The sequence below is a fragment of the Epinephelus moara genome, chromosome 2 (assembly GCF_006386435.1).
Source record: "Epinephelus moara isolate mb chromosome 2, YSFRI_EMoa_1.0, whole genome shotgun sequence".
In the NCBI taxonomy this organism is placed as follows: domain Eukaryota; kingdom Metazoa; phylum Chordata; class Actinopteri; order Perciformes; family Serranidae; genus Epinephelus; species Epinephelus moara.
In genome coordinates, this window is record NC_065507.1 from 5,416,249 (window position 1) to 5,439,563 (window position 23,315).

Genomic DNA, 23,315 nt, shown 5'->3' on the forward strand with positions numbered 1-23,315 from the left:
TATGGATAATATTCTGTGCTCATGATATTTGCGGAAACACCCGCCGTGAATCATCCCTGAAGAGACATGAATAAAGTGCTCTAAACTGACTTGAAGTGACCCCGGTGGACGACTCTCCTGGTTCACCTCAGCTTCACTCACACACCATCTGTGTTTCTGTCTCACCTGCATCGAGCTTTAAAAAACAAACCAGCCCCAGACTCTCCGTCTGTCTGGCTCGGCTCTGTCGGGCAGCGGCTCCTCAGCTACCACAGGGCTCCTGGTGGAGGTGCTGAGGGAGCAGGCAGAACATTGTTTAAACTACAGTAAAACACAGCTCCCTTCAGCTCCCAGATCAAAGGCAGAGGATTACCAACAGCCTGCTGTAATGAGACCACAATGACTTGAAATCGCTGGGACGGCTTGGTGCGCTCGCTCCCCCCAACCGCAGCATCATTACGAGAGGCTGCGGTGGAACACCCTGAGAAAGACAACAGTAATCTAGTAATGTGGGTTTCTCTGGGTGTAAACTCATCTGCTCCGCTCGATGCTCTGTGTGTGATCCTGCTGGAGAACTGAAGAGCGCTTTAAAATCTGAGCTTTAATAAATTCATAATGATGGAATCAGTATTCCTGCAGGGAAGAAGCAGCGCAGGAATAATGCTGTTTAACCGTCACACCTGTTTTCCTTCAGTCCACTGACACTGGTGGACGGCCTGTCTCCTTACCTGTCCACAGAAATTTGTCTATCCTAATATAACGTGTGTGTGTGTGTTTAGGTTCCGATCATAAATTCAGGTTTCTCTCTGTAGCTTTTGACTGTTTTCTGAAGGTCAGCATGGATATTTTATGTTTTAAAGACTGTGTTTGGGGAATTTTGCCTTTATTTTGACAGCGACACAGACAGGAAATGCAGTGAGACAGAGAAAAGGGTTCGACATGAAACAAAGGTGCTCTGATAGAATCAAACCACTGAGCCACAAGACACCCTCCACTACTGATATTTATTACATTTATTGCTTTTTAAAAACAATATCAGCTCAATAAACTGCTTACTCACAGGGAATTTAATTCACATGTTGCCTTAAAATGTGTTTTGCTCAGGGCTATAGTTAGCAACGATATGTCACTGATCGATTCCAGCGTCATTTCTAAAATAAATGTGTAATAAAACAGTCAGTCATGTCAGGCAGAGGTGAGAAACACTGCATTGTATCTGATTTCAGTGAAGACACAGGATCGATCGAGTGGATCAGTGGGTTTGCTGCTTGCTTGTCATCCTCTAAGAGAGATCGCTGCTCGTATTCTATTTTTCTTTCCCATTTAGGGTATTTTTTTCTTGCTTTTATTGATCCAAATTGTGATTTTTTGGGCTATGAATATGATTAAAATTGACTTTCTTGTGATTCCCTAATACAGAGAAGCGTCTGCTTGCAACCCTCGTCACAGTTGTGAGCAGCTGAATCAAAAACTGATCCTCTCCCTTATTTGACTGTTTTATTTGAACATTTTCTGAGGCCTTAAAATATAAATCCAGGCGGTATTTAACAAGAAAATGCAAAGATTTTGACAAATAAGTCCAAAAAATAAACAGTATTTAAACGTGTGTTTGAGGTGTTTTCTGCAGCCACATTTATTTCTCTTATTTCCTCTCTCATTATTCATGTCACGACTATGTGCGGGGGGTCCTGACCCTCACATTGGGGACCGCTGCCACAGACTGATGATGAATTAACAGTAGAGGCTGACTGATATTGATGTTGTGGTCAGGGCCCGCTCCTCCAGTTTGTGCGAATGTTTAAATTTGTTGTGAAAACGCTCGCACTGAATAAAGAGAAGCTCTGAATCTCAGTGTGAAGCTGTTGGAATAAAATGTTTCACCGCAGTCGCACAAAAAAGAGAAGACGAGGCTGCTTTTTAAAAGACATGTCACATTTTGATCAGGTATTTTAATGTGTAATAAAATTATCTTTGTGTGTGGTGTTTCCTGTGAGTGTGTGGTGGTGTGTAACAGAACAGATTTCCTAATGAGACCTAAGGTTATCATCATCTAAAAGATGTTCATGGCCAAAGTAATGGGTTAATTAAATCATCTTTATTCATGTTGCTGCTGGAATTTGCATTTGTAAGCACAGAGGACGTGACGTTAATTAAAGTTTCACACTCACTGTAAACAAATGTAGAAATTTACAGAGTATTTGACGCCGTGTTTTGTCTGAGAACAAGCTCTCACACTCGCTGATAAAACCACAACGAGCATGATGAAAGCAGAAGTGTGTGTCATGGGGATTGGATTAAATTGTCTACATTTGATATTCTTCCTCGCTCCCTGTGCACCAGCATTATCATCACCATCTCAGGGTCTAACATGTTCATTTAGGTTCATGTTTAAAGCAAATTAATTCATTTGCATGTGTGATCTGTGTGATCTGTGTGTGTGTGTGTGTGTTGGGGCTGCTGCTGCTGTGTGAGTGTGAAGCAGCCGCTCTGCAGTATTGTTGCATGAACGCTGTAATTACGGCTGGTTTTGACGTTCCCTCGGTGCCCGGCTCCCTTTCTCGGAGATGAGAGGAGAAAGTGACACGCTCCCTCACATGTTCTCCTCAGGGAACACTTATCAAAACAATACGCCAGCCATCATTCAAACACAGCCCTGCATACTTTGCCACTTTGAAGTCTCCCCATCCTCTTGTTTTTTTAATCCCCCTCGCCTTTTCTCTCAGTGTAATCCCACTGTAACTGCGGGGATTCTTCACAATTCGCACCATTTGTTCATACAAATACAACACACTTCATCAACAAATAACAATATGTTGAGACCAACTATTGAATAGCAGGGCTAAATCTAAATGGGTTCAAGTGCTGGCACTGCCATGCATCTCTGCGTCTGCGTTGCCAATCCCTGTAAAAAGTTAATGTAAGCAGGATTCACAGGGAGCTGCTGGTGATGAAATTATGGTGTAACTGATACCAATGTGCCATAGTAGAGGAGTGCATGGCCGCCTTCGTCTTTGAAGGAGGCTCTTCCCATCCCACGATGCACTGCTGGAGAGGGCTCCTGTATGGTTGTACAGTACAAACGGACAGATGGAGGGCAATACTGCACAAAAAGCAGGCAATCGTTTTGCCGCAATACAGAAAAGGGCTGCAAGTTAAGGAATTCAGTGTCGATTCACTATTGCACACAGCACTGAAATCTGTGGACACTACTGTAAATATATATATGTACATACAGCGTACAGTGTGGGAGGTTAAAATTAAACCGACTGTTACGTTTGTGCTGAGATTTTTAACATTTCTTCAAATCTGCAGTCAATAATCTGATTTTATTGTCAATAAAAAAACACTTAATTGTGTTAAAATTTAAAATATGATTGATTTAATCATTTGAAATGAGTGTTTCCTATTTTTCTGTCCAACAAGGACTCTTAAATGTCAAAGTTTTCTGTTGAAAACACTGTAACGCATGAATAAAACGTGTTGTTGATACACTCACAACTAATTTCAATAAGTGATTTGTTAGAGGTTATAAAACAGATGAAATATAAAATTCTTGCAGGGGCATTGCACACATCAGGAACAACTTTTCCTGATCCCCGCGACCTCGGATGATTACAAATTCATGCGCGACTAAAGAGGTGCATCATGCATAATAAAAAACTGCACCGTCTGCAAAAATAGCAAGACGAGCACTGTAAACAATGGGGGTGTAGGAGCTCTGAGGGGGAGGCCGCAAAAACCCACGGCTACAGGGGTGCCAAAAACATGTTTTCGAGAGAGGGGTGAGCCAGTGTTGCCTATTACTATAGCAACAAGAAGACCTGGCTGCTTCAATCAGCTTTTGGTTTGCCGGGGAGGCAGAGGATAGGCAGAGGAGCTCCAGCCAGGGAGCCATGCAGAGTCGTACTGGTTTTACTAATGAGGGCCAGCCTGTCCGACCTCCACACATCCTACAGTAGCTGTCACAGCGCCCGTCATGACACACACACACACACACACACACACACACACACACACACACACACACACAGCCTGCAGAGGTCAGACACAAGGAGCAGGAGCAGAGTAACAGCCTGAGGACAGAGACATTAAATACATGTGATTACAGACTGTCACCTGCTGAGGTAGAAAACACACATTCATTATCACTCTACAGATGGATCTCAAACATGAGGCTGTGCTTAACTTATTATCAGACTCGTTATAGAAGACACACATGCACACACACACACACACACACACACACACACACACACACACACACACACACACACACACCTCATGTTGTTGAGATTGCTGTCACAGGAGAGCAGCAGTTTTATAACCACCGTCTGCAAACGTCACCATCATCTGTTATCAATCAATTTAAGATCAAAGTTTGTCCTCCAGCAGCTCAAAGTCACACTTGCCTATATTATAATTTTGTAAAAACATCTGTGTCTCGTGTGTGATTAACTCACACGTCTGTACATTTTTTTATTTGTGCAGTCGCTGCAGTTGTTTCTTGTTTTCCTGCGCTTCATTAAAGCTCATGATTAAATGAAGATCCTGCTCTGAGCCGCCTGTGAAATGGTTAAATGGTAATGATGTTGTGACAGACGAGAGATTTATTATAATCAGAGTGTGTGTGTGTGTGTTCGCTGAAGCGTACTCTGTGTGTGACAGAATTACATGCATCTGTAACACACACACACACACACACACACACGATTCCAGCTTTTCATACTTTGAGTGATTATAATTCTATTATGGGAAACACTTAAACAAGCAGTGAATACACATTTAATTAATGGATTATAAAACACTGTAATGTAGTTATAAACATATATAAGGACATTTTAAGTTGTTATTATGGTGTAGTATTTGTCAGCATTGAAACAGCTCCTGTAAAGACATATTTAATTTAAGTGTTTTACTCTCTGTTCATCCAGCAGCCTGTGTGTCCACAGGAGGAGTTATAACTGTTAACATATATTAACCCAGTCAGAACCCACTGATGTGCCAAACACACACACAAATATTGTAATGATGGATTTCTACTAATAAATCAATAGCAAATGTTTTTTATGATAAAGATACTTAATTAATTTTGTGTTTGTTTTGTTCTCTCAACTCTAGTGGACAAAGAATCTCGAGGCAGAAATCACGTAATAGTAAAAATGACATTAAATGGTCTTAACAGGCATTTTTTCAACAATGAAAATGAGATTATTTATTTATTTTGAGTAGTTAAATCATATCAGTGAATAAAATGATGCCTTAAAACACACTGTATATATATTTTGCATTTTTTTTGGTCATCACGACTCAAAATATTTGTAATTTCTGAAGTATTACAGATGTATCTCCAGAAAAACAGTGTAATGAAAATTTCCTCAGATTATTATTCTGTGTACATAATCAATAAAATAAATATTGTATCATTAGAAAATCAAATCAGAACTGTATTCCCACATTTTCCTGTGACATTCAGATGCATTGTTTGCTCCAATGGACGGATATTTTTGAAAATATCCTAAATAAAAGCGAAATATTTCATATAATATTTTGACATATAAGTAATATAACATCTCGTGTTTACCTTAAACACAGTTCAAACACAAATTATGTGCTCTAAGAATATGATTAAAAGACTGCCTTACGCTTCCTCCTTGCTTCATGGTCGGCCATGCTTGTTAAAAAAAGGGGGCGTGGCTCCAGTGCAGTCCACTTTAGATGATGTGGAACACTGTGATTGGCTGACAGACGTCCCATCGATGACAGTATTCATAGCTGTAGACATCCTAGAAGAGTTATATCCATTGGAACGGACAGGGGATCTGAACAGGATAACTAATTTTAATTAATTTAACTAGTATTTTTACTAGTAAGCATAAATAAGCAGTACATTAACATTTAATTAATTGTTTATAACACACATTATAATGTAGTTATAAGCATAACTGAGGAGATTTTAAGTTCTTACAGTCAACACTGCAACGTCTGCTATGGACATATTTAATATCATTACAAGTGTGTTTTACTGTACTGTCATTCAGTCTCTGTTTACTCAGTCACTTATGGGTGTCCACAGAAGGAGATGTGGTTGTTAACAAATACATTAATAAATACACATCTGAACAACTACATTAAAGTGTGTTATAAACCACTTGTTAAATGTGTATAGTGCTTATAAATGTCAACAGGAGGGGTTAAAATAAAGTGTAACCCCCTAAATTACTAAGTTTTATTTATATTCCCAATGAACTTTACAGATCATGGTACAATAAAATAAAAATAGACAGGTCAGAGTCATAAATCAGAATCAGAAAAGGGTTTATTGCCATGTAGGTTTTCATATGCAAGGACTTTGCTTTTTGGTGCATATATTACACATAAAATAAACATATTGAGAGGAAGGGAAATAAGGCAAAGTACTGCAACACTCAGAAACTTAAATGTTAAAAATTAGACGTGCAGCTGTAGGTGAGGACGCTCTCTGCTCTGCTGTTTATTTGTTAGGATCCCTGTTAGCCGTGCCCAAAAGCACCGCTGATCTTCTCGGGGTCCACCTTTAAAAACATGCATTAAACGTTTCAATCCACACAAATCAACCCCTTAAAACACATACTGTAAAACTTCAGTCTACTATTTAAATTGTTAAATTAAACCAGTGTGAATATGACTTGTTTAAAAATTAGGCTTCAGGTAATACATCAGTTATGTATCATTCATTTAATCTAGCTCTGACAAACAGCACATGAGAAGGATATGAATAACTTACAGGGTAATTGAGGAATGGAAACATAATTTGAGGTAGCCAACAACCCACTTTTATGCATCCGAAGAACTCCTATAAAAATAAAAAATAAAAAGTGAATTGCTTGGCAACCAGACCAGGCCTCTAACTGAAACAGGCATTTATTTGTCAAAATGTGTAGCCACACTGGGCTGGTGATTGGGACTAGGATTTAATTGAAGTTTCACGGTATTAAAAATCATAATCAACCCAAAGTAATATCTGAAAACATAAATTAGACATGACCATTAACACAAACAGCAAACACATGACATTGCAGCAAAAACTACAAATCTCCAAATGCACCGCTTCTTACAAATATGATGTTCCAAATTGTTTCCTCATTTTCTTTTAAAACATTGTTTTCTGTGTTAATTTAATCAGTAACAGTGATAAATAATTCCATACTAACACTGCTCCATATATTATAGTGTTTGCCTTAGACAGTAAAATCTGACCTTGTGTTGCCTATCCTATTTTATATGTGTACACTTAAAATTAATTCCAGGAAGTAACAATATGTAACTGTAATACTTCACAATAAATTACATTACTATCACCTCACAGGCTTTTACCGTGATATTTAACCAAACCAGAGTTTTACTGTGAAATTCATGCAGGGAAATACAATAATTTTACAGAAGCAGTTTAACTGATCGATTACAGTGAAATACAGTAATTCTACGGGAGCATACTGTAAATTCACAGCAATCAAACTTACAGTTTAAGTCAGTAATTTACAGGAACATACTGTTATTTCACTGTAACGTAACAGGCTTTAACTGTAAGGTCACAGTTAAGTAGAGTAATTTTACTGCTAATTCACAGTAATATGTACACATCATTTACAATTTACTGTAAAATTTACTGTAAAAATGACACAGTGGTTTACTGTGAAAGTGATGCAACTGGTAGCCAATAGTTAACTGTAAGGGTCTCCCTCTTCTATCCACCTCACTGTCCCACCAGTGGGGTGTAGACCAGTGGTTCCCAACTGATGGGTCGTGGTCCAAAAGTGGGTCGCAGGTCCATTCTGAATGGACCGCAAGAAACTCGCAAACATGTCAAGTTTTCAAGTACAATGAATTTCCAGCAGAGAGCTTTTATTTTGAAGTGCCGTTTCCTGCTGTAGAGTGAGTGACTAATGGACAGCTAATTGACAGAGACAGCAAACTAACTCGACCAAGTATGACACTTAATGTATTTAACTCTGTGGACCTTGTAATTCCTTATCTTGTTGAATTTTCTAATCAGCTGTTATTTTCTTTATCTTTGCCTGTAAGGTGACTTTGAGTGTAAAAAGGTGCCTATAAATAAATAAAATCATTATGAATTATTATTGAATATACAGTTGAATATTTTTCAGTGTATGATTCTAAATTGTGTTGTAATCGACTGTACTGACATGATGGAAGTTTGGATTGTAAAACTTTCCATGCTGATCAATGACCCCGTCTTCACTTTTTAGCCAGTTATGATGGAGATGTGTGGTACTGTTGTTAGTGCCACACGGACACTGGAGAGCAAGGTGTGCTGCTTTGTTCTACAGTAGCTGCAGTTTGCTTAAATCCTTTTTTTGTGGCACTCGCCCACATTATCTGGCGGTAATCAATCTGTGAAAGGATGAGAGTATTTAGTGCAAGTTTGGTTAAATCAGATGTGCCGTTACTGTGAAAGACAAACTACAGCACAGGTGCCGCTGATCCAGTAGCAGATAATGTAGTTGGTGGCATCGTTTGATGCTTCCTGACTCTGATCAACACTTTGCTGCATATATTGTGAGTGGCTGTCAGTTTATAAAGGTTTTTACTGCACAGCTTAATCGTATTGTTGAGGACATGTTTCATACTCTGTGTTTGTGGCCTGTATGTGAATAAAGCTCGATAAACTCTGATAAACTGATCAAGTACCCGTCCCTCTTTGTCAGTGCCATACGGAAGTTACGACAGGCCCCGGTGCACGCTATCATTCGTGTATTGTCTTGACACAAATACAGACTTGATATTGAACAACATCAACATACATATTACCCAGAAATCATCACTGCATATCTGACAAAAATATCACAGAAGGTAAGAAATTAATCATTTTACTGAACTATGAACTGATGAAGTTTGGTTTAGTTTGCAGTTTTTTTTAAATTAAGAATACTAAATTAAAGTGGCTGAATAAAATCTGTTCAAAGACTGAAATTTGTATAAAAAATAGTGGATACTTCCTGAGGCTCCTCTCACCCCTGTAATGCACAGAATGGTTTAGTCCACCACTGCACTAAATGCAACTGAGGCGGTGAGTCAGAGATGGGGACTCGAGTCATTGTGACTTGGACTCGAGTCGACTCGAGTCGCTGTTTGATGACTTGTGACTTGACTTGACAAAAAATAAAAGACTTGAGACTTGACTCAGACTTGGAAGTTAAAGACTCGGGACTTGACTTGACTTGAGACGCAATGACTTGAATGACTTGAGTGTTATTCACATCATGTTTTCGGTTAGAATATAAAATTAATAAATTAATTTAAAAAATAATGTCGATTACCCGGTAGGAGCGCAGGCTGAGAATGGCGTTGTCATGACTGGATCACTATCCTGTCAATCAGTCATGCCCTCTCTACGTACCTTACGTGTTTATTGGAGAAACGGGCCCTCTTATATCAGATAGGCATCAGCATGTCAGTGGGAGGGGTACAGAGAGTCATCGTCTTCGGCTTTCGGAATTACCATTATTACTGCAAAAGACTAACAGCACAGTGCAAGACATGCGGCATAAACATCTCGGACAGCCAGGCGACAACTTCAAACTTTGTTTGTCATTTGAAGAGCCATTCTGCCCAGTAAGTGCTTGTCAATTAGCTAATATTATCTGGTTAGTCGGTAGTTAGCTAACGTTAGCTTGATACGATACGGGGGTGGGGTGGGGGGGCGGTGTGGGTTGTTTTGGTAGAACTTGTTTTTTAATTTATTTGCTAACATTAACCCCAGAAAACGTGAGCGAACATTCCGACCGGTTCATCACAAGACCGGCTGTACGTTTTATGAACGAGCAACACAGGGTTAAATGAGCTAAATGGGTGATTTTGGCCGCTGCCTTGGTTAGTGTGTGTGTGTGTGTGTGTGTGTGTGTGTGTGTGTGTGTGTGCACGCACGCATGGGGGTCGTCCCTGCAAAGTAAACATTGCAGCGATGAAGTCAATGTTTACTGACAGTTACTTATATCTTGTCTTTTCACTTTATTAAGATCAGATTCTGCAGGTAAAATTACAATAATAAGGTGACTTGACTTGACCTATTACAGGACTTGACTTGACTTGACTTGACTTGACATAACCTGTGACTTGACTTGACTTGACTTGCCCAAGAAAAAATGACTTGGGACTTACTTGAGACTTGAAGGTTAAGACTTGAGACTTACTTGAGACTTGCAGTGCGGTGAGTGACTGCTTCTGCTGCTGGAGCACCAACGTACACGTCTTTACCCATGAGGAAAAATCAGGATTCCAAAAAAAAGGAAAGAAAGAAAGAGAGGAGAGGAAGAGAAAGCAAACTGACTTTGTAGAAACACTTTAAAAGGGTGCGAGAAAGAGACATGGATCAAGAGAGGAAAGGCAGGGGGCCCACAGAGACTGCTGAGGCACAGTCCCCAGAATTTGGTGCTACGCCCCTGTTTATATAACCTCTCTACATATTTACTTCTGATGTCATTTACAGATTCAAATATGTGTGTATTTATGACTGTGTTTGCACATTTCCACATCTCTACGCTCCATTAAAGACATGAATGCTCTGGAAAAATATATTTTTGGTAAAATTATGCTCCTAAATAGTTTGGATGCAGAGGTGGAATGTACCCGTGGGCTCTAACAAAGTATATCTTAAATTTAAACATCTGTCTTTTTAAATGCAATATGTATCTAAACATAGCATTAGAAATTATATCTCATAAAATCTATTGAAAAAAAAGTTTCCTCTCAGCTCAGCGACCCACGCAGTGAGGTCATGATGCCAATATTTCTTATAATTTCACAAAATTGTTTTTAAAAACAGCGCTTTAGATTTCTGACACTTGAACAGGAACTAACTTACATGATGCTGTGTGTGATCACCCATGCATTTATGTCTGGAATATTAACATTTTTATTTTTGTTTAACCTGTATTTAACCAGGAAGTCCTATTAAGATTGAAAATCTCTTTTACAAGACGGACCTGGCCGAGGTAGCAGCCAATCAGAACACGTTTAAATGCAACAAATACAACATATAATACAAGAATCCACAATAAAACAACAACTATTCAAACATAGTGGCCTCTGAGGGAAAAACAAGCACATGTCTCTGTCACCACATTCTTTATGATGCCCTTAAATTCAAGTGTTTCTAATTTTATATCTTTTTGAAGATGGTTCCATGTCTGAAGTGCAGAGAAGGAAAATGCAGTTTTCCCCAGATGTGTTAAAACCAGGGGTTTGTTAAAAAGCAGTTAGAAGCCTCACAAATGTTTTTCTGTGTGTTTTTATTTTGGTTTCAACTGTCACTCAGCCTGTGCCTGTATTTTATTGTATATGTTATATTGTTTAATTCCAAGCGCAGTAGTCCTGAACTTCCTGTTTTAATTCTAAAAGCCTAACCAGGGACAGAGGTTGCAAACTAACCATGGCTGGAAACCTGTCTGCACTGCATCTACTCTGTATTTTACATATAAAACAATGTTTTGTCACAGTCAAATAAAAGAATACTTCACTCATCTATTTCCAAACGGGTGCGAAGGAGAACACAAGTTGTAGAAGAACTCCTGCACACTGTCTAACTTCCTAAGAAAAATCATTTTAATGGTGCGAGACGTTCATCAGGGAAATACTTGTGTGACGACGAGAAGCCCTCTTTAATAAGAGAGGCTGTGAGTTTGTAATCAGTCATGTTACCCATGTGCAAAAGGAAGACATGAACAACACACATCAATTTATGTGACAGTCTTTACACAGAGAAATGATAAAGTCAAACTAAAACGCAGTATAGTGGCAGTCATGAACGCACCCCAAACTGTTTACATCAGATCGGTACGTTCTTATGAATAAATGCTTAATTCACAAAAAAATACATTTCCAAATCATGCAGGTTGCATCAGTAATTAAACCTGTGGGAATATTTGTGCATGAACAGAGTGAAAAGCAAATAGAAAACCTTCACCTCTAAAATGACACTGGGTGAAAATTACATGAAAATACACAAGACAATAATCATATTACTCTCCATTTCGAGACTGCACACTTTAAACTGAGCCCCCATAATGTCAGATAAACAAGTAAATAAATAAAAAGTGCAGTAAATAAAGTGGTGAACTTTATTACCTCTATAAAAACTAACTACTTCTCACTGTAAATCATAATCAATATAACATTTATTATCAGGCGCAGTCTGTCTTTCTCCACCAGTTTAGTTCATTTTTATTAACTCTTGTTTTTATCTTACTCCTACTGTAACTCTATTAGGCACTGGTTTTGCTTTTGCTCCTTGAAAACACATATTTTGACAGATATTTAACACTCTGTTGTTCTATAACTGGGCCCAGTGAGCGACCCTGACGCTGGGTACTGGTTGTGAATGGTTAAAATTGTGGTTACTGTAATTTGAAGCGTCCTCTGGCACAGGAATTTCCTTCAGGATAAATACAATTCTATTGAATTGAAATAAAAAGTCACATAAAGCAACTTTAAGTGGGTTTAATTTGAAAATAATTAAGTTTTAATTCACACTGGGATTATTTTTTAAAGTAAATCCACACAGGAGGATTCACCACACTAAAGGAAGTGATGTTAAATTATGGGAGCACACAGAAACGAAACACAGCTCAGATCATAATTGAATTAAAGTGCGTGTTAGTGTGTTTCTGATCCCAGCCGGAGGTCACGGTTCGCTCCTCACCACACATCATCACTGGTTATAATCCACAGTGAACTGGTCCCAGTCTGGTGTTAATGTGTAATGATTAGCAATCAGTGGAAGAGCGATGGCAGGCCAATAGAAATAAAAAAGTTCCCCCAGATAAACCAATGGTGTGGCCACATTGTTACAGCGCTCAGCGAATCCCCTGCGGATCTGATGCAACAGGGCTGCAACTAAAGTTACACCTTCGAACTGCAACACGGTGTCCTTCCGCTGCGGCGCTGCGGAAACTAGTGCGTGGCTGTGCCGTCTGCTGTACTGCCTCCATTCCTCCTCACTGCCTCTGTTTATTTGTATTTTATTTAACTTCATGTCGTGTTATTTCGACTCAGCTGTTAGGCAGGGCAACGTTTTATCTGTTAAAGACTTCTTGCACTCATTTATATTTTAGTTTTTAATGATAAAATGATTTCAGTGGTTTCTTCAGCAGCCAAACAAAGCACAACTGCTGTTTACACTATTTTTAAACGCATGTTATTTATTTTTTCTATCATTATTCCTGTGTTTAATTAAATTAAAGTAAAAACTGGCTCAGTAAAATCAGATTACATGTAATTAAAGTGTTTATAATAGGTTAAATAGGAGGAGAGGAGGCTGGAGGAGTGTGTGCAGCTCACACAAACAGGCTGAGGTCTCTGGATAATGGGAAAGTCCCCAGGTTCATGACGTAACGGCCGGGTGAACTCTGTAAACTGCGCACTAATCTCGTCTGCTGTGATCAGGTCCGGGCATTAGGAGTTGCAGAAGTAGCGGATTTAAAAACTTTCTGTCTGCAAGTCTGTTCGTCGAAATAGCACTTGATGAAGAGTCCCTGAGTATGAAAAGGGAAAATATGGCTTTTTAAACAGTGGCTGTCTCCTTCCTCACCGTCCAGCTCCGCGTGCTTTGCTCCCGGAACGCACCACAAGACTATTCAGAAACTATGGGGTGAGTAAACTGGCTGAGAGCTTTGGGCAAAGTTCAGACAATAATGTCTTTATTTAACCAACAAACCTGTTTGGACTTTGTTTAAACTAATATTATATTGTATTCTGAATTTAACTTTTAGTGTAAGTCATTTTAAACATTATTACTATTTTAAAGTAACCACATTAAAGTTACTTTTAAAAAGGTGAATTTATTTAATTTATGTTTCTTGATACAATTTCTAGTCCGCAACTTCAAGTTACATTCAAGAAAACAACTTTAAAAATGTCTATGTTTGTGTAAAGTCTTTAAATATCTCATTTAGTTCATGTTATTATATTTTCTATTTTTTTCCTATTATTTTTCCCATGATTTATTGTTTGTCAAGTTCATATTGTTGCTTAATTATTACACAGTTTTGACACAAATCAATACTGGCTCACAGCATGAGGTCACAGGTGGATAGAAAATTAAAGAGTTAATTTGAGCTCATTAACTTTTAAAATTTTATTTTGTTTTTATTTTTTAAATATTAATTCTAATTATGTTGTTTTAATCTGTATTTTTATGTATTTTTTTTTTAATTTCAGGGAATTATTAGATGCTTTAGAGTATACAATGTGGATTTAAAAATAATTTTATTTTGTACTTTTATTTTTTAAATATTAATTCTAATTATTTTTTTTAATCTGCATTTCTATTTAAATTATTTTTTTTTAAAGATTTTGGGGAATTATTAAATGCTTTAGAGGTGAAAATGGAGAGTTTAAAAGCTAAAAAAAATTAGCTAAATTAGTTAATTTTCCTAATTCCTCTCCGCAGGTCTTCAGGTGTTTCCACAATTCTTTCATCCACCCAGTGCACGGTTTGTGCTTTTGAACAATTTAATCGACGCAGACGACACAATGGCGGCATCGATCCTTCGCAGGAAAATTCCTCCCATTTCCACAGGCGAGCTCGGCGCTCCCCCTCTCCGACAGGCTAGCCACAGCCAATCACGGCCCAGGTCGGGGGCGGAGCCAGCGGAGAGGCAGCACTTAATTGGTGAGTTTTGCCAAGACGCTTTTTTATTTTTCCACATCCCGAGGTCGGAGCCGCAGTGCAGCACGGGGCTAATGTCGTACAGTGAGTACAGCTAAGTGGATATTTATCGAATGCAGACGATGCTGTTCAATCATTTTCAGATGATCGGTTAGTTGTTCACTTGGATTTCTCGGATGTATTGCTTCATTTTAAGCTTCAGTTTTTTCTCTTTTTTTTTTTTTTTTTTACATTTATCCTCTCTACCTTGCGTGATTTTAAGATTTTTTTTCCTGAATTGTAGTTTTTGTATTTCAGTTATTCTGCACCAACAGCTGAATGAAAATATTGGATTGCTTTGCTGATTCTATGATTTTTATAATCATTATTTTTTTTTAATTTTTCATAGGTGATGGTCACTCAGATTGGATGACGGAAAAAGTTGATTTGTCTTCATTTGTGTCGACGACCGAGTCTTCTCCCAGCTCATCCCTTCCACCCTCGCCGTTAGAACAAGATGTCAAGGTGCCCTCGGATCTGGAGGTCATGACCTCTCTACTGCAGGAGGAGCTGGCTCAGCTGGAGGACTACTTCCGCTCCGAGTCCACATCCACAACAAACAAGTTGGAGAAATCCTCAAAATGTGACAAGGGTGCTCAAGCCATGGGCTCCCAGTCTTATTATCAGTTACCCTATGGCTCGTATGGGACCAGCCAATCAGAAACCAGCCCTGTGGTTGTTACCTTGGCAACAGGGGAACTGGACCTGGCCAGCTTTTGTGGCGGTCCCATCGGCAGAACCAAAATCGCGCGACCCGCTCCGTACAACTACCATCACCGCTACCACCACAACAACGGGCGAAGAATCCTCAGTGAGGCGGTGAAAGTCGGGGAGGAAGTTGGACTTGATACGTGGGGCTCGAGGGGAAGTTACTCAGGAAGCACAGAGTTGTCTGTGAACCACTACTCCACACTGAAGACAGTGAGCAAGAACAGCCTCGGGAGCGTCAAGAAGGTGAGAGAATGTGCTTTATCGTTGAAGGAAGAGGAGAGTTATTGTTTTTCAGAAGGAATGTTTTGCAGCGAAGAGATTGCCCGAGGTTTTTGTCTGGGTGGCTCGTACGACAGCCACCACAAGCGAGAGGGACAGTTGATGCACAACGTGAAGGTCAATGTAAGTTACGATAGCACGGGGCTTGAGGTCTTGCACTGCAGTAAAGATGGAGGACTTTCTGGGAGTATCCCCCAAGAGACAATGGTGGCCGGTGACGGCTACTTCCACCAGTCCATGGCCAGCACAGAGCCTTACCATAGCTTTATAGGTGACCTAGATCAGCCGTCACAAGCACAGGCTGTAGAGCCCCAACATGGCCACTACCTCTATCCAGAATGCCTTGCAGACCAAAGCTACGAATGTCTGTCCAGAGGGGACGGCGAGGGGACGCTGATGGGCGCCCCAATCCACCGCCCCACCCAGAGGCTAAAGGATGAGCCCTGCTCCCTCAAACCAGCTCTGGTGATGGGCGCCCCTTCTCTGGAAGGCAGCAGTGGAGAGAGGAAGCAGAAGAAGAGAGACCAGAACAAAACTGCTGCACACAGGTAAACAATTAGTCAAATTTATTCTCATCTCCTTCTTTATCTGACTGTCTTTTTAAAAAGCTGCTTCATAAACATGTAAAAACGTCTGTTATGACATCACTAAAGTTGCTGCAGTGGTCATTAAAGATTATATTCTTGTTTTTTAAGCTCGTCAATCACTTCATAATACTTGATTATTTTGTTGTTTTGCTTTAAAACTTGAACATGGCAGGAGTGTTACGTAAACCAGCCACCCCACTGCTTTAAAAATGTCCTGCAGAGTGTAGGAGGGAAATGGAAAGTCCCTCACTGCCTGCCAAATTCAGCCCCACCTAACCCTTTCTATAAGTCTGGTTTGCCTGTGTGTGAGTTTCACTCCTTCACGTCTGTGCTGAATGCTGTAAAAAGTCTCTGTAATGTTTGTGGGTGAAAGTGGGAAGTTGGGGAGAATTGATCAGTCATGAGGTGAAATAAACAGCACATCATGTTACCTTGGGGGAGGGATGTCTGAGCTGCGTGGGTAATCCTCCCGATGTAGCTCAAAGGTCACGCTCACTTGACTCATTAATAAAGATGCAAGGCAGCAAAAAAAAACCCCGTGAGACCAACCAAACGCTTCCCCCTCTGTTGCAGGTACAGGCTGCGTAAGAGGGCGGAGCTGGACTCTCTGGAGGAGGAGCTGCATGGCCTCGAGGGGCAGAACCGGGAGCTTCGTGACAAGGCGGAGTCGGTGGAGCGCGAGATCCAGTACGTCAAAGATTTACTGATCGAGGTCTACAAGGCTCGCAGTCAGCGGCTCAAACAGGATGGCAGTGCCTAAAACGCCCACGCTGACCTCACCTCCGAACCTCCCCGACCAGCACCAAGAGAAAAATCAAGTCAAGAGCACCAACTGGTTTTTGTCTCACAGGAATGAAATGGTAGTTGCATGATTTTGGTAGTTCTTTTCTAAAAAAGAGAAAAACAAAAACAACATATAATTGTTTCCAGAGGATGGTCGAACACAAACACACCTTTCCTAAAGAAAAAAAAAAAAGAAGTTTCCAAATGGGTGACTAAACTATAACAAGCCTTAGTGAGGTGGCTCCTAGAGGAGATGCTGAACTTGTCCGTGACCACTGTGATCCGAACTGCACTCACAGCCTTGTGATGACCGAGTTTGCGCTTGCAATGATTGATCGTTTACAAAATGCTCTTTGAATTAGTAGTAGTGATGGAATTTGCTTGTGGTTTTTGTGACACACACACACACATCGGCAGCATCGAGGCAGATCCATGCTAAATATATATTTTATTTTATATTTTATTTTTACTTAATAATGTTCATTTATCATTTGCTTTAAACAATCAACTGAATAAAGGGATTGCTGGACAAAGTGTGTAACATGCTCTACAAATATTCATTATCAGAAACATTTAGAGAATTTGTATTGCTAAAACTGTCGAGTATTTACACTTCTTTACCCCACCTGAAATACCCAATGCATGTTTGATTTTGGAAAAAGCATGTGCGAGTGTTATTTGAAGGCAATATTCTGTTAACTGCATGGCTTCAAGATCTCCACCGCGTCAATTTAACTGAGTTGACTTTATTCCTCTCATCAGCTGGCGACTTTCTCCCCCCTCCGCCGCCACCGCCGCCAGTGTGATTCATGCTCAGGTTTTTGGTTTTCCGCTCTGAGAAACACAGAAACATTCACTGGCTTTTTTCCTTTCTCTTCTCTTCTCTTCTCTCTCGGCTGTATTTTGCGAACAAACAATCACCTGTTGACGCAACAATAAATCGTTGTTGGGTAACGGTACGACTTCATGGGAATTTTGTTTTCAATTGATCAATTTGATGTATCTGAAATTCAGGTCCTTTTAATAATCGATGTCAATGTCAGGAAATTATACATCAGGTAAATTACAGCCAAATAAACCAGTTATGTAGTATCATTGATCTCTGCCTTTGGACTGTTTTTCACTGCATGCTGCTCATTATGCACTCATCCTGCAGCCATTCAAACGCCTTGCAACAGCTGTCCAAATTCCATGAACTGCACCCAGATCAGCTCACAGAGAATAAGAAGAGGGTGGGATTAAGAGATAGAGACAGATGCAGAATAAACCCACTCCGCCCCTCCCACCCAGTCTGTGCCCTGCCCCGTAACTGCTGGTTCCAGCCCTCTTTTTTGGCTGCAATGCAGTCAGAGTCCAGGTTATTTCCCAGGATTCACCACAGGACGGCAGCACGAGGCACACGGCGGGCTTTGATTGACACCTGACCACTCTGCAACAAAACCTGTTTCTCCTTTTAGCTTCAGGAGCCAGGATTGAGTGGAGCTGCTCCAAACAGCCACACAATAAAGGAAAATATGTTTAGCTGAGAAACACTAATCGGCACTTCTCATGTTGTGTTTTCCAATATTTCACTACTTTGTTCCTGCACTGTGATCGAGCCCCGGGGCTGAGCGGAGCCATATCAAGCTCCGGCAGTCAACAGACAACATAAGTTGCCTATCTCATCTCCCAGCTCGTGGAGGGTGCGTGTGCCTGTGTTTGAGCGTGTGTGTATGTGTGTGTGTGAGAAATCTCTTGGTATCTCTCCTAGCAGTCGTAGGCCTTTCAAGTGCATGAGGCAATATCACACAATACTTGCAGGAGGAGGAGAGAGATGCAAGTGAACTATCAGAATAAAAAAGTACTGGGTTGACAGAGAATGCCTTTAAATCTATTGATTCAGTCTGCTTTCTGTTTGTTGTTTGATACAGATGCTATGTAAAAAAATAAAATAAAAAAAAGGATTGTAATGCTGATATAAAATTTATAATCTGATTTTGCAGTGTGTTCAATAAAGTTCTTCATTATAACATATTAATTTATTACACATTTTTAGATGAGATGACACAAAAATCCATCCATTCCTTTAATCCTTTAATATTTAAATGACACAACACTATGAATATCAGAAATATATTTATTATTATTGATCCCCAGGATTCGTTACAGTCGCTCTGACGTAAAGAGAAGAGAATTATAAGAGGTAAGAATAAGAGTATGTAAATATAAAGTAATAAAATAGAAATAGAAATAAAAATATGCATTATGCGACAGTGTTTAACACCAGCACTTAAGATATTAAGAATAAAAATATGTTCACTGTGCTGAGTCTGTAAGGGTAAAAATATAAATATAGAAATATGTTACAAACAGAAATATAAAATATGTATTATGCGATAATGCTCCTACAGTATACACATCAATAGAAAAAAACAAGAATATGAATAAAAATGTAGAGTTATGTGCATTATATATTGAATAAATATAGTATATAGTACAGTATAGTATATGAAGACATAAGGAATGACCTCTATGTTGATTTCTTTTGGTTGGATGATCATGAAAAATTTAAATTTTGTTTCAGAAAGGGAACATTTTTTTGTGGCTGAGTTTCTTTGCCTTTTCTAAAATAGGAGGTAGAGTATTTGTTTCTGGACTGAGCAGTTAAAGAACATGTACTTTGGATTGTTAATACAACATCATTGTGTGGTGTCTTGTAAATCCACAAGGGTTGGGCTCATGTAAGTGTGCATGACACAAATAAGAAAATAAAGCAATCAAAATTAAAAATATAATGTAACATAATGTAATTCAATATAATTTGAAACTCAAATGTTCCCAAATGAGTTAAATTACAGTAAAAAATAGGCATTAAATACACATATTGAATATGAATGCAGAGCAAATCTGGTGTATTTAACCAACATTTTAAATTCCACAACACGTCGAGTGAAAATATATGAAATAAAGTGATATTTTTTTACTTACAGTCACACTAACATCCACACTGAGCCAACTAAACGATATGTACAAACATGAGAAACACTAACAATGATTAAAACATGTTTATATGATAATTACACACACACACACACACACACACACACACACACACACACACACACACATATATATATATATAATGTCATGTCAGGAATATATTTTAAAAACAGCTGAAATATGTAAAATAAATATATAAACGATGTACAAATGTGAGTAAATGTCACATGAATGGCTCAACAGAGAGTGGTGAACACGGTGTGTCTACAGGGAGCAGTGAATCCATTAGCTGTGAGTGCATGAAGAATATTCCAGTGAGATGTACTGTACGGAGGGTTCTGTCTCTGTCTCTGTCTCTGTCACCACCAGGTGTCTCTCTAAGCTCAGAAACAGACTGGAGGTCTGTTTAAAAAAAGTGATTTCTACATGACAACATGTTGTGAGTACACTATATTCCAGTCCAGATGTTGTGCACACGTAGCACAGTTCACTTTCTATTGAGGAACAAATGACCCTTCAGACATGGAATTTGTTTATCCATACGGATTAAACAATAAAATGTATATCATTTGCCTATTGTGTACTTAGTGTGTAAGATCTTTATTAGTAAAGCAACATGTAACTACTGCTGTCCAACAAATGCAGTGGAGTTAAAGGTACAATACTTCTCCTTGAAATATAGTGGACATCTGCTCTGCACAGTACTTGAGTAAATGTACTCAATGTATCAGTGTGTCCATTTAGGAAGCACAAGTGACTGTGTTTGGTGCAAATCAAAGTGACAACAGGTGCAATGGAGAGGCAAAAGCAAGACAACCCCCAAAAAGGGAATGGTTTTACATGTGGTGTCCACAGACAGCTGCTCTCTCCTTATCCTTCCTGACTGATTCTTGTCTAGTTTGTTCTTCTGCTAGTGTCCTTGTCACTACTGGTAGCATGAGGCCGTACCTGCAGCCCAGTCAGGTTGCACAGGTAGTCCAGCTCCTCCAGGATGGCACATCCATACCTGAAGGTTTGCTGTGTCTCCCAGCACAGTCTCAAGAGCGTAGGAGATACTCAGAGAAGGGCATCAACCCAGCAGCAGGACCGGTATCTGCTCCTTTGTGTGAGGAGGAACAGGAGGAGCACTGCCAGAGCCCTACAACATGACCTCCAGCAGGCTACTGGTGTGCATGTTTCTGACCACACTGTCAGAAACAGACTCCATGAGGGTGGCATGAGGGCCCCATGTCCTCTAGTGGGACCTGTGCTCACTGCCCAGCACCGTGCAGCTTGAAGTATATCACCCAGAGTGATATGATTGGTGGGTGTGGTTTGGTAGAAAGAAAATAGCTCCTTCATGAAACTGCTCACAATGTCTGTGGATTATCTTAAGTAACTGGGTCTTGATTTCTGGAAGGAGATTTGAGTTTTTCCAAATGCATTTTTCTGGCACTTTGAGCACCACAAGCTGAGTGCCATCTAGTTCCATTACACTTGAGAGAAAGCAGACATCTCTACACAGTTTACATACATAAAATCTAATACCCAGTGAGTGTATTGAGGCTCATGAATATCACAAATAATTAACAAAAATAGCACTTCTGGAAGTGGAATCAGGTGGAGAGAAATGTGTCTTTAAAGTGTCTTATGTCTGCACTGTTTGCAGCATGAAATACAGTCATTGCACTTGTAGCAAAAAAGTCTTAGCATGTGAAGTGTGTGTCTCATAATGCCAGACAGTCGTGGAGAGGGTTAAGAGATGAGTGGTGTAAATTTTCTGCTTTGGTTTTGATACAGCCTGCCCAGCAGTATGCATGTGGAGCCTACATTATGTTGTACGTATTCCATCTGTTGGGAAAGAGGCGGTGTTTGACTTTGTTTTGACACCTGAGGTGACGTCTGTCATGTATCAGTTCGGAAAAGGACACAAATGCAGATCAGTAGGCAGATGGCGTTGAAACAAAAGGTGAGCTTTAATTGAGCTGATAAAAAACAAGAGACAGAAGACCCAAAATTAACTGAAAGTCAACTGCAATACTACGATAAACACAGGGATGACTTTAAGCAGGAACCGGAGCAGCAACAACTTCATAAACATGAACACAGATGAACTAAAAGAAACAAAGGGAAACACACAGGTATATATGCACAGAGATCTAATCACAAGAATGAGAATAAGAATACAGAAAACAAAGTCCCCAAGATAACAGAATAAAAACCCAGGACCACGACACTTCACTGGTCTCGCCTTTTGTTTAATGGTAACCTCATCTCATGACTCGTTTGTGTGTGAGCAGTAAGATCACTGTGGGTTTTTCTTTTATTCTGCCTCTATTCTCAACTCCAATGTTACATGCATTGTCAGTTTTCAAAATACACTTCTGTTTTCACAGGGAATGTACAGTTTGCATACAGTCTCTTTCAAAATAAAAGCACCACGTCGGTACAACACTGTGCATTGCCATTTTTTTCTTTCAACAACAAACATACGTGGTGACGTTTGGCCAACACAGAGATGTGGTTGAGTTTAGGCGACAAAAGCATGTGGTTAGTTTTAGAATAAAAGAACAGGGTTTGGCTTTACAATCTTACAGCAAGTGAACACTGGACTCCCAGGTGAAAGTTGGTGGTTGTTTGACCCATCCAGCACCCCTCCCACCTGTCCTAGTCAGGTTTCCGTCCCACTGTGTTTCCCCCTGATCCTGCCTGGAACCATTAAAAATATCGTTTTTCGTATCATTTCGTATCATGCCAAAGTGATAGCACAGCTTTTTTCGTCGGTGTCTGACGCTGGAAGTCACTGACCAAGCACCAGATTTCAACGACTTTGGAGTGAGACCTTGTTGTATGTCTTTACACTTTTTAAAGCTTAGAAGGTTTTCTTTCACCATGCTGATAGAGCAGTTAAAGAGGCAACAGATAGGATTTTTTTTTTTTTTTTTTTTTTTTAGCTTGGCGCCACCTAGCATCAGTGGTGTTGCATTGCACTGTTGCAACGACCAAATTGACCGTGGGGATCAGAGATAATCAATAATATGACTCTATTAGAGTCTCTAAATTAAATAAAATGTAGGCTGTAAAGCCACCAGTATACCTCTGTGTATATGTATGAAAAGACCGAGCAACAATTATCAGATTTATCTGAAGAAAAAACAAATAGTAATGCAAATAATTATAGCAGAATGCACAGCACCAGTACAAACAGCTCACAGTAAATGATACCAATATGTACAGTATCAGTACAAACAACAGTAGACACAGTGGAATGATACCAATATGCACATGTAAACAGTCCCCATTCCAGAATAAAC

The 23,315-nt window shown here is 39.6% G+C and overlaps 1 protein-coding gene and 1 long non-coding RNA gene across 2 annotated transcripts in view; one reads left to right on the forward strand and one right to left on the reverse strand.

The window, feature by feature from the left end:
- Positions 1-9,858: 9,858 nt before the first annotated feature.
- Positions 9,859-23,315, reverse strand: part of LOC126405741 (uncharacterized) — a 21,420-nt gene continuing 7,963 nt past the window's right edge. Inside the window, exon 2 of the long non-coding RNA XR_007571606.1 lies at positions 9,859-10,227. This is a non-coding gene — a long non-coding RNA (uncharacterized LOC126405741). The remainder of the gene's footprint in view (positions 10,228-23,315) is intronic.
- Positions 13,403-18,142, forward strand: LOC126405734 (uncharacterized). The gene is made up of 4 exons (XM_050069631.1): positions 13,403-13,624; positions 14,426-14,647; positions 15,033-16,221; positions 16,834-18,142. Exons 2-4 carry the CDS (start codon positions 14,509-14,511, stop codon positions 17,018-17,020), a joined length of 1,515 nt encoding a protein of 504 aa, XP_049925588.1. The 5' UTR covers positions 13,403-13,624; positions 14,426-14,508; the 3' UTR covers positions 17,021-18,142.